This window comes from Centruroides vittatus, unplaced genomic scaffold, assembly GCF_030686945.1.
Source record: "Centruroides vittatus isolate TY-2023 unplaced genomic scaffold, ASM3068694v2 contig_742, whole genome shotgun sequence".
In the NCBI taxonomy this organism is placed as follows: domain Eukaryota; kingdom Metazoa; phylum Arthropoda; class Arachnida; order Scorpiones; family Buthidae; genus Centruroides; species Centruroides vittatus.
The window spans coordinates 928,111-943,247 of record NW_027122478.1 but is presented as its reverse complement, the minus strand read 5'-3'; the positions used below and the strand labels follow the sequence as shown (position 1 = coordinate 943,247).

Below are 15,137 nucleotides of genomic sequence, written 5' to 3'. Positions count from 1 at the left end.
TTGTGAAAGAAATTGTAGAGTACTTTGAAAGCTTTTAACATTCCAAAATTGGGAAGAGCCTTAACTAATTCTTTCCAAATATATGTCAATAGGACTTTTAATGAAAGAAACCCCAAGACTCTCATATGTTAGCAGATTAAAAGGGATTGATAAGTTATCGACAAGATGGTAATTAAGCAATTTACGTATAGGTCAAGTGTTACTTCCTTCATCTGTGGCAAATTATTAAAAACAAAAGCAATATTAAAATGCATCTTTGTGCAGGCTTTAAAATTGGTGGATGGCAGAGAATGGTTTATTGGGATTTCCTATCTCAAAAACATACAGATCTGTTTATTTATTATTTTGGTGGTCCATATGTACATGTAGTTAAAGGTAAGGCCTGACTCTGAGGTATAGCCTTATAGGAAGAAAGGGGGAAGAGGTAGTGAGGGAAAGGAGAAGGTTTAGGATGGGGGATGGGGGAAAAGGAGAATGGGAGGTAGGGAAGGAGAAAGATAAGAGAAGAGAGAGAGAGTCATCGGTGCCTGCCGGAGACCACTTAATGGTATAACAATGATACAGAGAATCCCACAAGGATTGGATAAACATTTATATGGTAGGGAGGCAACTAATGTAAACATTAGGAGTGAAACAGAGAGAGATGCCAATAAGAGACCTTACAAATTGAGGCAGCATCTAGAAGAGAATTAATATACAATAGGTGTGGCAGGATAGTGCAAATAATAAGTAGGAGACAAATACACTCATTGCCATAAAAATTAGCACACCAAAAAGGAGTTGTCATATCACTGTGAAACTTGACATACAAGTAAGTTTCAAGCAGATATGGAAATGATTAGAGTTATAGCATGATGGCTCATTGCATAATGCCAGCAGAGGGTGTTAAAATGCTTCCATCTTGGCCTATAAAACAGTATGCAAAGGCATCCTGTCTGCAGTTTACCTATTGAAGAAGGACACTGTATTACTAGAGATACATTTATGTTGAAATCAAAAACCATATGAACAACTTACTAAGTTTGAGAGAGGAAGGATCATTGGTTGATAGAGGTCAGATGTTTATCTCACTGAATAGCTTGCCACCTAGGCCATTCTGACAACACTGTGAGGAGATGTTTGGACCAGTGAATGAGACAGAGCTTGCACATTTGGTGCCAAGACTCAGGACACCCTTTACAGACCACTGGCCTGAGAGGACTGCCCGTTCTTCGATACTTCTAATAGTGATCCAAGGGACCATGAGAGCCCAGCAGTATGTTAGTGAATCTTACAGCCATATGTGTTGCCTCTCATGGCAGGGCTCCCAAGAACCATTTTTCAACTGGACAATGATTGACCACACACAGCAAGGGTGTCACAGAACTGCCTCTGCCACATTGCCCCACTTTCCTGGTCTGCCTAGTCTCCTGATTTGTCATTGATTGAACATGTCTGGGAACACCTGGGATGCCAAGTTGGACAGTGTAGTAGTTTGGCTGAACTAGAAGACTGCTTAAATCAACTGTGGGTTAGATGCTGCAAGACACCATAGCACATCTGTGTGTCTCCATGCCCGCCCACATCACATTGAGTATTCATGCTAGAGGTGGCCCAACAAGGTATTGAACCTCCTTCCATTGTAGTTTTTCCTGCAATAAATGATCTTTTTGCTTTTATTTTGTAATCACTTACCTGTAATCTGTTACATTCACACATGTACAATTTTGTTTGATTCCAACAACTTTTATGTGCACTAATTTTTATGGCAATGAGTGTATTTGCCTCCATGCATTTGTATTGTCCATCTACATATTCATATATTTTCTTCTTTTTGGTCTTTATTTTTGAAATGAAATGGCCTAATGAAACAGTAATTGAGGTGGAAAATATTCTTTCATTAAATTAAAGGAAAAAAAAGATTAATTAATGGCATCATTTAGAAAATGTTATAAAAAAGTAAAGTGGAATGTTAAAGTGAGTAGGAACAGATGAAATATGTTTATATATGTGTAGAAGACAAACTGGTTTGTTTATCTTTTATTAAAAGATATGAACTACTTGTAACTACAAGAGCAATGGCACAAATTATTATTTGAGATTTGTCCATTTTCCAAATTTCTGACAAACTTTTGTCATTCCCACGACAAACTGATTATCAGCAAATTATGATCTGTTGGTTTTGAAAAACCAGTTTTTTGAAGAAATTTATATAATTTTGAAAACTGGGTTTTCCCAACTAAAAAACCAGTTTTTGAGCCTAGACTTAAACATAAAAATTAATTAATTATTTGATTAAAAACATCAACATTTTGACACAAAATCATCTCTGGCATAAAATGGGAATATTGTTAAATACTAAGTTTCATAAAACTAACTACAAAAACAAAAAATCCCCTACGCCTAAAAAAACCATCCAATTCTCCTTACAATAGGGAGAAATTGTGCAACAATGGAAAAACGATAGAAAGATTTGTGCACTTAAAAGAATGTACTGTTTTAGCTTTGAATGACATCAGTGCTTCTCACATGTGGAATGAAGCAGTGAATTATAAAATTGTAGAGCTCTTTAAAGTTTTAGGACCAATACATTTAGCAGCTGATGCCTTAGGATGATGTCCTATTTATTAACAAATGAAAGCACATTTGAATTTCTGTTATGTGAATTGAAAAATTTGAAAACTGAAATTAGTTTCAAGTTGTTATATGCTGTAGAGGTACGGATTCAAGAGAGAAGACCAACGGGATTAGTAACACTTCTTTATTTACAAAATCCACAGAATGGACAAAGTCTTCTAGCATATTTCTTCCACTAACTACAAAAATCTGACTGATATCATTAAGTTATCTGGACAAATATTATCGAGATTATATCCAAATAATTTTATAGAAGATGATTGCGATGATGAAAAAATGGCAAAGAAGAAAATCAAGCCATAGCTTTAAAAAATGCTATGGAAAAATCGATACATAAATATCTTCAAGAACCTGAAGAAGTGACTTCGTCCAGCCCTAAGACACTAAAAAAGGAGTTTTTAGTATTAGAGAGTACAAATAGAAAAACAAAAATTTATTATTTAATGCTTTAAGGACAATTAAACCTAGCTCAGTAGCAAATGAGAGTTTTTTCTATTTCTGGCAATTTTGTGTGCAAAATAAAGACACAGTCGAGCAATAGATCTATAGATGTTCTTTGCTTTCTAAAATCATATTCTTAGGAAAAATAAGAAATAATATTTTGTAGGCATTCATTGTTGTTCATTTTTCTTTATGGTTTTCTATGGAGTAAATTATATAGTTTAATGTGATAATCTAGCATTTTTTTTGGTTTTATTTTGGTAGACATCAGTCGATTTTATCAGGTAACCAAAAAAGTTCTGTCGTTTTTTGTTGAAAGAAAACAAACATAAAAATGTATAGGAAATAACACAATTTATTCATGAAAATAACCACCCTCACATTCTATAACCTTTTCCCAACAGGAAACAAGCTTATAAATTCCATTTTTATAAAAGTCACGATCTTTAGAGTTGAAAAACTTCTCTAACTCCATTTCCATAGCCTCTCTATTTCTGAACTGTCAATTTCACAGATGATTATCTAGGCTTAAAAATAGGTGATAATCAGAAGGGCTAATGTCAGGGGAATAAGGAGGGTGCAAAAGAAGTTTCCATCCAAGGGTCTGAATTGTGTCAGAGGTCACATGCGCGACATGAGGCCTATAGCATTATCATGTAGGAAAAGAATGCCTTTACGGTTCACTAAAGCTGGCTGTTTTTTCAAAAGTGATTGGTAAGCTCGACGGAGTTGGTCACTGTAGACGTTAGCACTAATAGTCTGGTCAGATGGTATAAGTTCATAGTGAACAATTCCATTTGCAGTCCACCATATGCACAATATTGGCAGGTTTCAATTGATGAGGTATCCATTTGCTGAGCTTGTAAACTTTCCCGATACTATGCAAATGTAAACGGACAGTTTCATCATTTATGGAGAACCTTCGTGCTAACATCTGACAATTTTGAGCAGAATCTTCTTCGATTGCAGCCTGTAATTCATCATCATTAATGACATATGGCCGCCCTTCTCGTGGCGCATCTTTAAGTGACTCATAGCTGGAAGAAAATTTTCTAAACCACCTTTGGGTGGTGCGAGTGCTGACAGAACCTTGTCCAAAAGCCTGGCATATTTTTTGAGCCGTTTGCATAGCATTTGTTCCAAGTTTAAACTCATACAACATACAAGCACGAATTGTAGAGTTTGGAGTACTCATCTTCCGGTCAATTTTTATAATATTAAGAGATAACCTTTCCGCTTCTCTTTATATAAGATGAGTCAGCATTAAATCTTGATTAACATATTGCTGGAATTTTAGTGCCATCTATTGTGTATTGCGTATAACATTCTTTAAACTTTGTAGTTTCACAAAAAATGACAGAACTTTTTTTTGATTACCTGATATTTTGTTATATTTTTGACATTTTATAAATATTTAATAAATTAAAAACTTTTAAAATAAGTTGTAAATATCCCTTATCTTAATTTTGAGAGGGTGAAAGTTTGAAAATCAGTTTTTTAAAAAAGCCAGTTTTTATATAAACCCTACAGCAAATTATCATACCTTGTATATGTGTGCATGTCTGTTTGCTGTGTGATAGATACTTTGGCAAAAGGCAATTATTCAACATTTGGCAAGTGCCAAAAATAAATAGAATTAGTAATTACAATAAATATTTAATTCGTTATTCATGTAAAATTGATTGCTTTTGCATTTAATATAATTGATATTTAAATTTTTAAACAGTTTAAAACATTAAATATCAATTACATTAAGTTTGTATAAAATAGTTTATTTAGTTTAACAACTAAATAAACTCTCTCAGTCTATTTATAACTGAAGTACTGAATCTAACTGTAAATTTAATTAATGTACAGTACTTATTTTGTGATTATTTCAAAAATTAAGTAAAAAGCAAATATGTTAAATTAAATGTATTCATTTTATTTTGCAAAATAATCAATTGGTTAATAATACAAATACATATCCAAATAATTTAATATTATAAATAATATAAATGCAAATAATTTAATACAAATTATTAAATTTAATAATACTTTTATTAATAATATAATTGTTAATGTACCAAATTTCCTTATAATTAAAAGGTCTACTGTGGAAATGATGGAAATTATATATATAATACAATATAACGTAAAAAACAAAAATATATATACAGAAATAATTTTCATTAGTTATAATTATATATATAACAAAAAATTAGTATTATGAAGTTCAAATGTTGTTCAGTTTATGATGTTTTTAGTTTAATTTAACATCAGCCTAAATCATTAATTCAGTTTAATCTTTCTCCTTTATTCTGGCAATACACCATATAAAAATAAGAGATTATTTTCTATTGGTAACAGTATAGCATTAAATTTAGAAGTTGGCCAATAGTCAATGTATCTGTTGACTTCTCATTCATATCAAATGTAATAAATTCTTTTACACTTCTAAAAACTATATGAACCTCTTAAATTTCTTTTCATTTTTATGTAAAACAATTAATATATCACTGCTATATCTAAAATAAGCTTGTTGGAATTTAGGATAATCTGTGCAAAAAAATATTCTAAATTCATTATTATTAAAGATGTTTCTGCTAGGAAGTTCAAAAGTAAAACATACATATAAAACTTCTATTTGTTTGTAGATTTTATAATTTGAAAAACAAGTTTTCTTAAATGCATTGTGATGACAAAACATTTTTGCTTCTGTTTTCTTTAACTTAAAAACATTTAAATTAATTTTGTTAATGACAACTTCAACTGATTTAAATTAGCAGTGATTACTGAATCTATATATATAATTGAGACGAGTTGATAATAATAACAATCAGTGCAGAGCCCAAACGGTTAGGAGTTGAAAGTTGAAATTTGGTACACAGTTAGGGTACATCACGAGAACGCACACTAAGAAGGGATTTTTCGAAATTCCTCTCCATAGGGGAGAGGGACAGGATTAAGTCTTAACACTTCCATAAACAATGGAAGTGTTACATAACAATGGAAGTGTCAACAATGGAACTGTTACGTAACAATGGAATTGTTAAGAGAATGTGACATTCAAGATGCAGTTGCAATTTTTTTCATTTTTGCAGGAAATCAAACATATTTTTAGATCCATAAATTCTCTAATTAGTCTGGAAACAAGGGGACCCAATTAGTGCATTCTGTGAAAACGGGTAAGGTAATAATCTTAATCCTCGGTATTGTTACTTTTGCCCGAGCTATGCTGGGCCCACCCGCTAGTTTATTTAATCCTTAGATTTTTTCTCATGAATAAAAAGCTTAGATATAAGACAAAATACTTCTTTTATAAAAATATTTTTACAAAATTTAGGCTCAATTTTATTTTATTTATTATTAAATAAACAGCTAGTAATGAAGTCAATTTTTTAAGACCAAATACTGAATAGACATTTATATATGATCGATGTAACTTAGGTTTCATTTTTTATGTTTATAATTAAAATTTGTACTTATAATTCTGAGAATGAATTGTTAAAAAGCCTCATGAATGCAAATGAAAACAGGGCAAAGTATTGCTGCTGTTTGACAACACTATGTTATCTAAAACTATCAACTTATATACTAAATGCAACTGACAATGACTTTGAGGGAATGTATTTTTTTACCAAATATTAGCATTACTTTAGCCAATGGATGAAGCACTGTTGAGAAATTAAGAGGATATAGAAGAAATGAATTCTATATTGTTTATTCTCAGCAAAAAATGAGGGAAAATGTTGTTTTTTCTAAAACACTTAATCTGAAGGATTACTGTTACATATTAGCTTGAAGCTTGGGAATCATTCAAAATAGACAATCTGAAAAAAGAATGAAAGAAGCTTTGTTCAGATCTGGAAGACTCATAAGAATCTGTTTAGAATGAAGAAGTCAATGAATTTACAAATTTGTTTCAATTGATTTCTGGATTTGAAAATTGTGAAAAGGAAGATGCATATGAATGACTAATGAGTGATGCAGTTGATGGTGGTTTTCAAGTTTTAACTGACAATAAGATTGTGACATGTATGAGTGAAAACTAGTAAACTTGTTGAAAATGAATGGATGAAAAGGATGTTGAGCAAGAACAAAGTAAAATGGATTTCATGGGCAGCAACAAACACTCCATTGTGCTTGGAAACAGAAGATGCACATGAGTGGACTAGGAGAAGTTTTGACTTTTGGTTGATCTTGTCTGACCACTTTTCTTGTCCCGTCCCTTTTGTGTCAGAGATGGAACTTGACTATACCTACAGGGTCTTCATTCTCATTTTCAATATTTTTATAATTAGTTATAGGTACAGTACCTGATATGAATAAACTAATTTTACTTACATTATACTGGTTCATTTGGATTATTATTTATATTGTATTGAATGATTTTTTTATGAATTCAAGTGTATTGCTATAGTAATCTACTGCAACCACAGATACATGTTGAAGCATTTGCTGAGTTAGAGACAGCAATGATGAGGCATAAAAACAGCAGTTAGTCTTCTCCTATTCAGATTTCTGATCCATTTGAGAAGAAATTATGAGTAAAGAAATGAAGTTCTACCTTTTTTGTAAAATAAAAAAAGCAATTATTTCTTCAATAGAAGTAAAATATTGCTTTATATTATGCTAATACTGTATTGCTCTTTTGCAATTTATATTTTATTATTCTGGTGTGATGCATTCACATAAATCTTTTCTAGCATATTTGATTTGGTGTTCAGTTCAGTGGCAAGTACAGAAGTACCCAAAGAGGACTACTCAAAAATTAAAATTACAGTTGAACTTTGCTAATTTGAACTTGGTTAATTCAAATTTTACAAATTCTCCTTGTTTCCATGTACAAATTACCTGTTTAATTCAAATAATTTTTTTTTTATTTTTGGATAATTTGAAGCTGGAATAACTAAGTTCACACTGAACAAATAGCAAAAAGCAAAAAATGAATTTTAAACTGGTCTAGACTGTAAAAAGCAAAAAGTGATTGCAAATTTGAGCAGCCAATCATTAGCAACAAAGCGAGAGATGTCATCAATAAAAACAAAACACTTCTGGCATCCTGTTTTTTAATCATTGTTGCAAATTTGTTTAAAAATATGAAAGATATGTTAAAAAGAAAACAAAGTTGAATGAAAAAAATGTTTAAATGTGAATTGCAAGAATATTATGCTAATTTTGATGTCTGCTCTGTTGTGTGATGATTTTGTATTTTATGTATTTTAATTGGGGTTTTACTTTTAATTAGGGGGGAAATCTATTGTCACAAGACTATTCCTATTGTATTTGAAAATAAATAAATAAATAAGTGGAGTTCTGCCATATCAGAGAAATGCAATAATCTTATCTTCCATCTGTGCCAAGTTCTATTTGATTTAACTCTGTTCTATTTATCTTTATGACTGCTGTTTGGATTTCAGATTATCATATTTTCATGCATATAACCCCAGTAGTATTTAACCTGCAATAATAAAAACTTGCTAGAACAAAAATGAAATATTTCTCCCCCACCATATGCTCCATGCTTGTGTGAGCAGCCATTAAGTTACTGCATAAGTGGGAATTTGTGATTGCAATTTAAATTTGGCATATAGCTCACATTTGTTTCAAATTGACTTTTAAATTCTGTTAACTAACAGGTTATATGTAATGAATATACAGTAATTTTCTATCTTTCCTAGCATTCCTTTTTTTTCTTTTTGTAGATTTAAGCAACTTTCTGCAATTCAATCTCTTGAAGGCCTTTTCCAAACTACAAAACAAACTAGGAAATTTCTGCTTCCTTCTATCAGACTTTTTTCCTATCTTCCTATCCTCATTTGTTTATTGCATCCTTTATTCCCCTTTTCTCTTCTAAATTTGAACTATTCTTTGCCAAATAGTTCCTTCAATCAATAAGCTCTGAGACAAAGGTTGTAAGAAACTATTTATTGGAGGAAAAGAGTTACACAATATCACCTTTAAAGTAATTTCCTTCTGCATCAATGCCATTCTGCCAGCATCCATAATGCTACTGGAAGCTTCCAGCAAAGAGATCTTTTGCAACAGTCTTGAAAGCAATGTTGCTACATCAGATGTCACCAATCTACTGTGATCACAGAGTGCTTGTCCAGGAACAATGTGTCAACTTGTTCTTGCTTCTACAGCTGTCCTACTTCCTAGTATCTGCATACTTTTTTTCTTCAGAATGAAGGAACAGCTTGAAAGTTCAATGTTTCATAACATCTGATGAGGTTCAAGCAGTGACAACAGCAACTTTCAGGGTGATTACAAAAAATGGCTTTGCTGACTGCTTCAGCAATGGTACAGATATGGGCAGAAATGCAAAGCAGCAGAAAGAGATTACTTCAAAGGGTGGTATTGTGTAATTCTCTTTTTTTCCAATAAATAATTTGTTACAACCTCGAAGAATTTATTGACTGAAAGGAGTATTTCTAGCTTTCTCTGCAATTGTCCATCTAATACTCTCAATAAGTCCCTAACTATTTTGAAAATATTGGATTTAATGACTCATGATTTATTTTTCAATTCAATTATAAGAATTTCCATAAAATAATACAGTTATTCCTCTGGTTTTTTATATCACTATACAATTCTAAGATATTGTTTCAATTATCTATCTAATCATTATAATTATTTTTTGTTTATTTGTTCACTAGCAGATAAGCCTGCCATTGCTTGGGCAAAAAGTAACGATAGCAAAGATTAAGATTATTACATCATAGCTGATCTTACCTATTATTACAGAATGCAAGAATTAGGTCCCCTCTGTTTCCAGACTAATTAGAGAATTTTTAGATGGGTCTAAAAATATGTTCGATTTCCTGATAAAATGCAAAAAATCACATCTGCACCTGTAAATCTTGCCTGTCACTTTCTCTTAGCACTTCTGTTGTTAAGGAATACGCTCCTTTTATCCCCACATGGTACCCTACTAAATGTGGTACCCTACTAAAATGCAGTTAAAAATAAAAAAATTGCATCTAAAATAGTACAGTAGAAGCTGAGTTCTTTAGGATAAGTCTTAATCCTTTCCTTCTCCCTCGGGGGAGGGGGAATTTCAAAAAATCCCTGTTTAGTGTACATTCTCGTGATGTACCCTATTAAAACACAATCAAAAACACAAAAATCCACATCTAAAATAGTATAATAGAAGCTGAGTTATTCACGGTAAGCCTTAATCCTGTCCCTCTCCCCCACGGGAGTTTTGTATGACATCTATATAATAATATGTATATAAAAACATGCACATATTCGAATGCAATGTTATGTCAAAATTTCAAAGCAATCGGTGAAGAACTTTCGGAGATTTAAGATTTTGAACAAACGAACACTTACATTTTTATTTACATAGATAATTGTTTTTACAATTTCAATATTTACTATCTTTGAAAGGTGAATTTCAAATTTAATAGAAAGGAGTGGAATGGTAACTAATTTTTGTATTTTATAATCTTTTAAATCTGTATTTTATCATGAATTTTAGACAAGGTTTTATTCTATTTTTGATGTTATCAGCAATATAATTTTCTTTCTTATGTTACTTAATTTTGAAATAAATTGTGAAAGGAACTTCTCTTGACAAGCTCTAGTATCTTTCTCTAAGTTTTATATTCTTTATAATAAATAACAGTATATTGGATTATATTCATTTGTATTTGTCATGATTCAGGCCAGTTGTTGGCAATCTACATACACTGGAGTGCCACATAATTACTTTTTTCAAATATTGGGCACTCCAAATGCCACTGAAATCAAACTATTGAAAAATTTATTTGACTATAATTATTATAGTCAAATAAATTTTTCAATAGTTTAATTTCAGTAGTTCAATAGTTTTTGATATTGTAATTTTTTAATGATGTTTTTATTATAGTGTGTATTATACACACTATAATAAAAACATCATTAAAAAATTACAATATTTAAACATTAGTGACTCTTTTGAGGTTCAAATTTTGAAGCTAACAGTTCAATATTTAAAGAATAAAAATATTTCAGAAACTGGGTTATTCTGTACTATGAAAACTCCCTACCTTGGTATTCACCCAGAGGAATGGTGCAAGTTCAGAAAAATGAATGTTTTCGGTCTTCTAAGACCCGCTTCAGGTCACAAATTTCAATTAGACGGAACACCTAACATTTTGGTGTTTTGACTCTTCTGTGCCTGGCACATTCAAAAACACACACTAAAACACTGGTTCTCAAACTTATTTCGACCACCGCCCACTTTGAGATTAAAAAAATTCCTAGTGCCCCCATATTTTTTAACTTGCCTTTTTACATTACCATCTGTTGCGTATCTTAAAAACAGTTGCAAATATAATGTTTAAACATGCATTATTATATGGATAGGATAGATAGGGTGTGATCTATATCCTATTTCTGAGATCAAAGAATGTTTCAATGAGAGGAAATAAAACTCATACTTAATCATATTTAGAAGTATTTTTATTAACATTAAAAGAAGGCTTTGAATTTAAAACTTATCTAATGTGAAGGATGAATCTGATGTATTTCGACCAGTTTGTTAATATCAGGGTCGAATTCACTTAAAATCAGCCGTAAGTCGCCGTGTTCAGTAACTTGAAGCTGATTTCTGTTTTTAGTTAGCAACGTTGCTACAGCACTAAATCCACGTTCACACAAATACGACGATGGGAATGCTATCAGAAATCGTTGAACAACTGACCATAACTTGGTACAGTTGAGAGATTTGCTTCTGCAGCCAAAATTCTTGGTAGCCATTCTTGAACTTTCATTTTTAGCATATTTATGCAATAATGTTACTATAATAAGTTTATTCATGCTATAATATAAGTCAACGTGTTAGAAATATTCAGGCTGTGATCTTCAATAAAAATTAAAAAATATATAGATTGTCAGCATTTTATATATATTATAGTCAGATTTTTATGGATAGAATTTGTCTGCCATTGCCCCTCTAGATTTCCTTAATGCCCCCTAATTTCCTTTGAGCCTTCTACTGCCCCCCTGAAAGCCTCCAGTACCCACAAGGGGGGGTTATCACCCACTTTGAGAAACGCTGCACTAAAATATTAGACGTTTCATTTGAAATTTGTGACTTGAGCAGGTCTTAGAAGACCCAAAAACATTCATTTTTCTGAACTTGTACCATTTTGAATGCTGGGTGAATACCAAAGTAGGGAGTTTCCACAGTTCACTATTTGGTTTAAAGTTTGAATTTTTTATGCACATTTCTGAATTTTCTTCAGTTAAAATGAATTCTGTATGGATTTATAATATATTTTATCATTGAGAATGTTTGCTCGCAGTAGTACTGTACAATACCCAACTCGTACCACCTTATATAAGCAGCCTTGTTTAAAAGAATCTAACTAACGTTTTCGATCGTGTACATTGTACATTGTACATTGTAGTACTGTACATTGTACCGAAAACAATTAAAAGAGCAAATATGACATTTTTCATATGTGAAAAATCTGTCTGGAAGTTCATTCCACATTTTAGTTGTTATATCAAATTTTTAATTTATATCTTATAAATTATACTATTAAAAATATTTTTAATAAATTATTTTTTACTGAAGTACTGAAAAAGTTTTATTAATTGTCATCTCTAGGCTGTGCCACCAAGAACCTTTTGTGTGCCACCACTAATTTAGGCAGTTATCTGATATGCAAAAGTTATTATAAATTTATGTTATTTGATCTGAAAATGAACATTAAACTCAATTATTTTGCACTTTTCTTATTTGTTCATATACAATATAATGTATTTCACTTAAAGCAGTATTTTAATATATTTAGTTTAAACTCAGTTTTTGGAGTATTTGTATTCATTCTGATATACTTTTCTTTGTCAAATCTGGTTTCATCAACATCAAATGCATCTTATGTGTTTGTGCTTTTCATCCTTTTAATAATGTACAGATATTCAAGAGACCTGATACTTGTACATTGTTACTTAAAGAAATTTTTTCAATAAATTTTAGAGATATTTCAAGCTAAATTTTGTTTTAATGTTTTTATAGGATATTAAAGAAAACATCAAAAACAAAATAAGTTCACATTGAAATAATTTATATTTCTATGAAGAAAAATGAATTAAAATTTTGTGATTTGTACAAGTAATGATTTAATTCCTTACACCAACATTTAGTGTAATTTTAGATTAAAAAACTAAAAAAATGTTATTGTGTTACAGTATTATATAAGCCTATAAAGAAAAAATTTTTGATTGCACATTCCATTTGAAAGATAAAATATATTTCTTAACTTTATTGAGTTTCAAAATAGCTTGCAAAAGTTCTGAAAATACTACATATTTTGAATAAAATAAATAAATATAATTACAGCAATCATTTGGTTTATTAATATATATGTTACTGTGAATTATATATACATACTGCATAATGAAAAAAAATGTTTAATTTTTATTTAGAGTTATATATATTAAATAAGTGAATTCACTCATTTTCTATTATATTTTATTTTATTTTTATAAAATTATGTATTAATTACATAAATATCACTATTTAAATTAGTTTGAAAGAACAGCTGATCATCTTTTTGATGCTTCCTATTTTGGACAACAAGATACTATAACTGGTGTAAGTGAAAGTATCATCTTAGGAATTCCAATGTCTTTGGGTACTGGATTTTTTAAATTGCTGCATAAATATCCTTTTTTAAATTTAATTTTTCTAAAATGTATAAGAAATTCTAAAGTATTTAAATTTAAAAAATAAAATAAAATTTTACATTAAGTTTTTTTTTTTGCTTTTAAAATTTTATAAATATAACTATAATTTTTCATTTTGTATTTAATGATAACTTTAAATTGACTTGTCTTCTCTATTTTTGCATTCATCTCTTATAATTATAAGAGATAAATGTATTTATTTTCAAACATTTTTGTATTATTCTATATTTATTATCAAATATTTCCAGATAATGATTTTTTTTTTATAGTATCAAAATATCTGTATTTATCATGATTGTTTCAAAGTAAAAATAGAAATAGTTGTTATTTTAAAATATATTTTTAAATTACAAATTTTACAATATAGTTTATTTTTATATCAATATAAAAAACAACAATATACATTGTTTACATAATGTAGATTTTTCCTTTTCAGGATATTTTTAACAAGGATATAATTGTTAGACAATTGCTTTTTTTTTTTATACAAAATATCATAAATTTCCTTAATTAAAACTACAGCTGACAGAAATCCGTTGCCAATGGAAAAGAAATTAATATTTGATTCGCCAGAATTTCATGTTCCTGTATAAATAAATTGAATATATGTAAATAATTATTAAACCTCTACATAATAAAAGATGTACGTTAACGTGAAGAATAAATTATTTATAATAAATCTGTGTATTTGAATAGTTTTTATTTATACTTCAATCACTTCTTTTATGAAATTTTCATATTGTTTTATTGAAGGACATTTTCCTGCAAAATAAGGAAAGCCAACAGATTATCATTTTACGTCACTGTTGTGACGTCAGTTTCTTTCAATAACCTAGAGCGCGCGATATACGATTGGACCTCCTGCTTAGTGCCAAGTTCAGCTTATTAAGAGAATTAAATGTAAACAGGAAAAAAATAAACAATATTATTTTAAAATCTGTTTTTAAATTTTAAAAATATAGCGCCGCCTTAAATAATTGATTTTTTTATTAATAAATTAAGACAATACTTTCGTACAGTTTATTACCCCCTGTTGCCCCGACAATCATACTGTTACGAAAGTTGATTCGAAATTATAATTTTTATACGAAAAATTTCATATTTAAATTTTTAAATATTCGAATAAGCATCGAAGTTTTCAGTATATTATTTAATATAAAATTGTGTAATTTATTAATTAACATTAAAATCATAATGATGAAATTGATTTAAAAACCATTTATATTATATTGCTGCATATCGTCTGCTTGTCCAAATTGGATTTATTATTATTTAAATCGATGGCTTATTGGCTTAAATTCGGATAAATTCTTTAATTATATTATTTCTTTACTTTATATTAGAATTAATTAATTAAAATTGTACCGACAAAAGGAAAAGAAATTTGTTAGGATATCGTCTGCATGCGCACG

The 15,137-nt window shown here is 29.8% G+C and overlaps 1 protein-coding gene across 1 annotated transcript in view; it reads left to right on the top strand.

The window, feature by feature from the left end:
• Nucleotides 1–14,412, top strand: part of Polr3A (RNA polymerase III subunit A) — a 116,565-nt gene extending 102,153 nt beyond the window's left edge. Inside the window, exons 38-39 of the mRNA XM_067277302.1 lie at nucleotides 13,568–13,702; nucleotides 14,247–14,412. Of these exons, the coding sequence (XP_067133403.1) occupies nucleotides 13,568–13,702; nucleotides 14,247–14,318 (207 nt within the window). The 3' untranslated portion in view covers nucleotides 14,319–14,412. The remainder of the gene's footprint in view (nucleotides 1–13,567; nucleotides 13,703–14,246) is intronic.
• The last annotated feature ends 725 nt before the right edge of the window (nucleotides 14,413–15,137 follow it).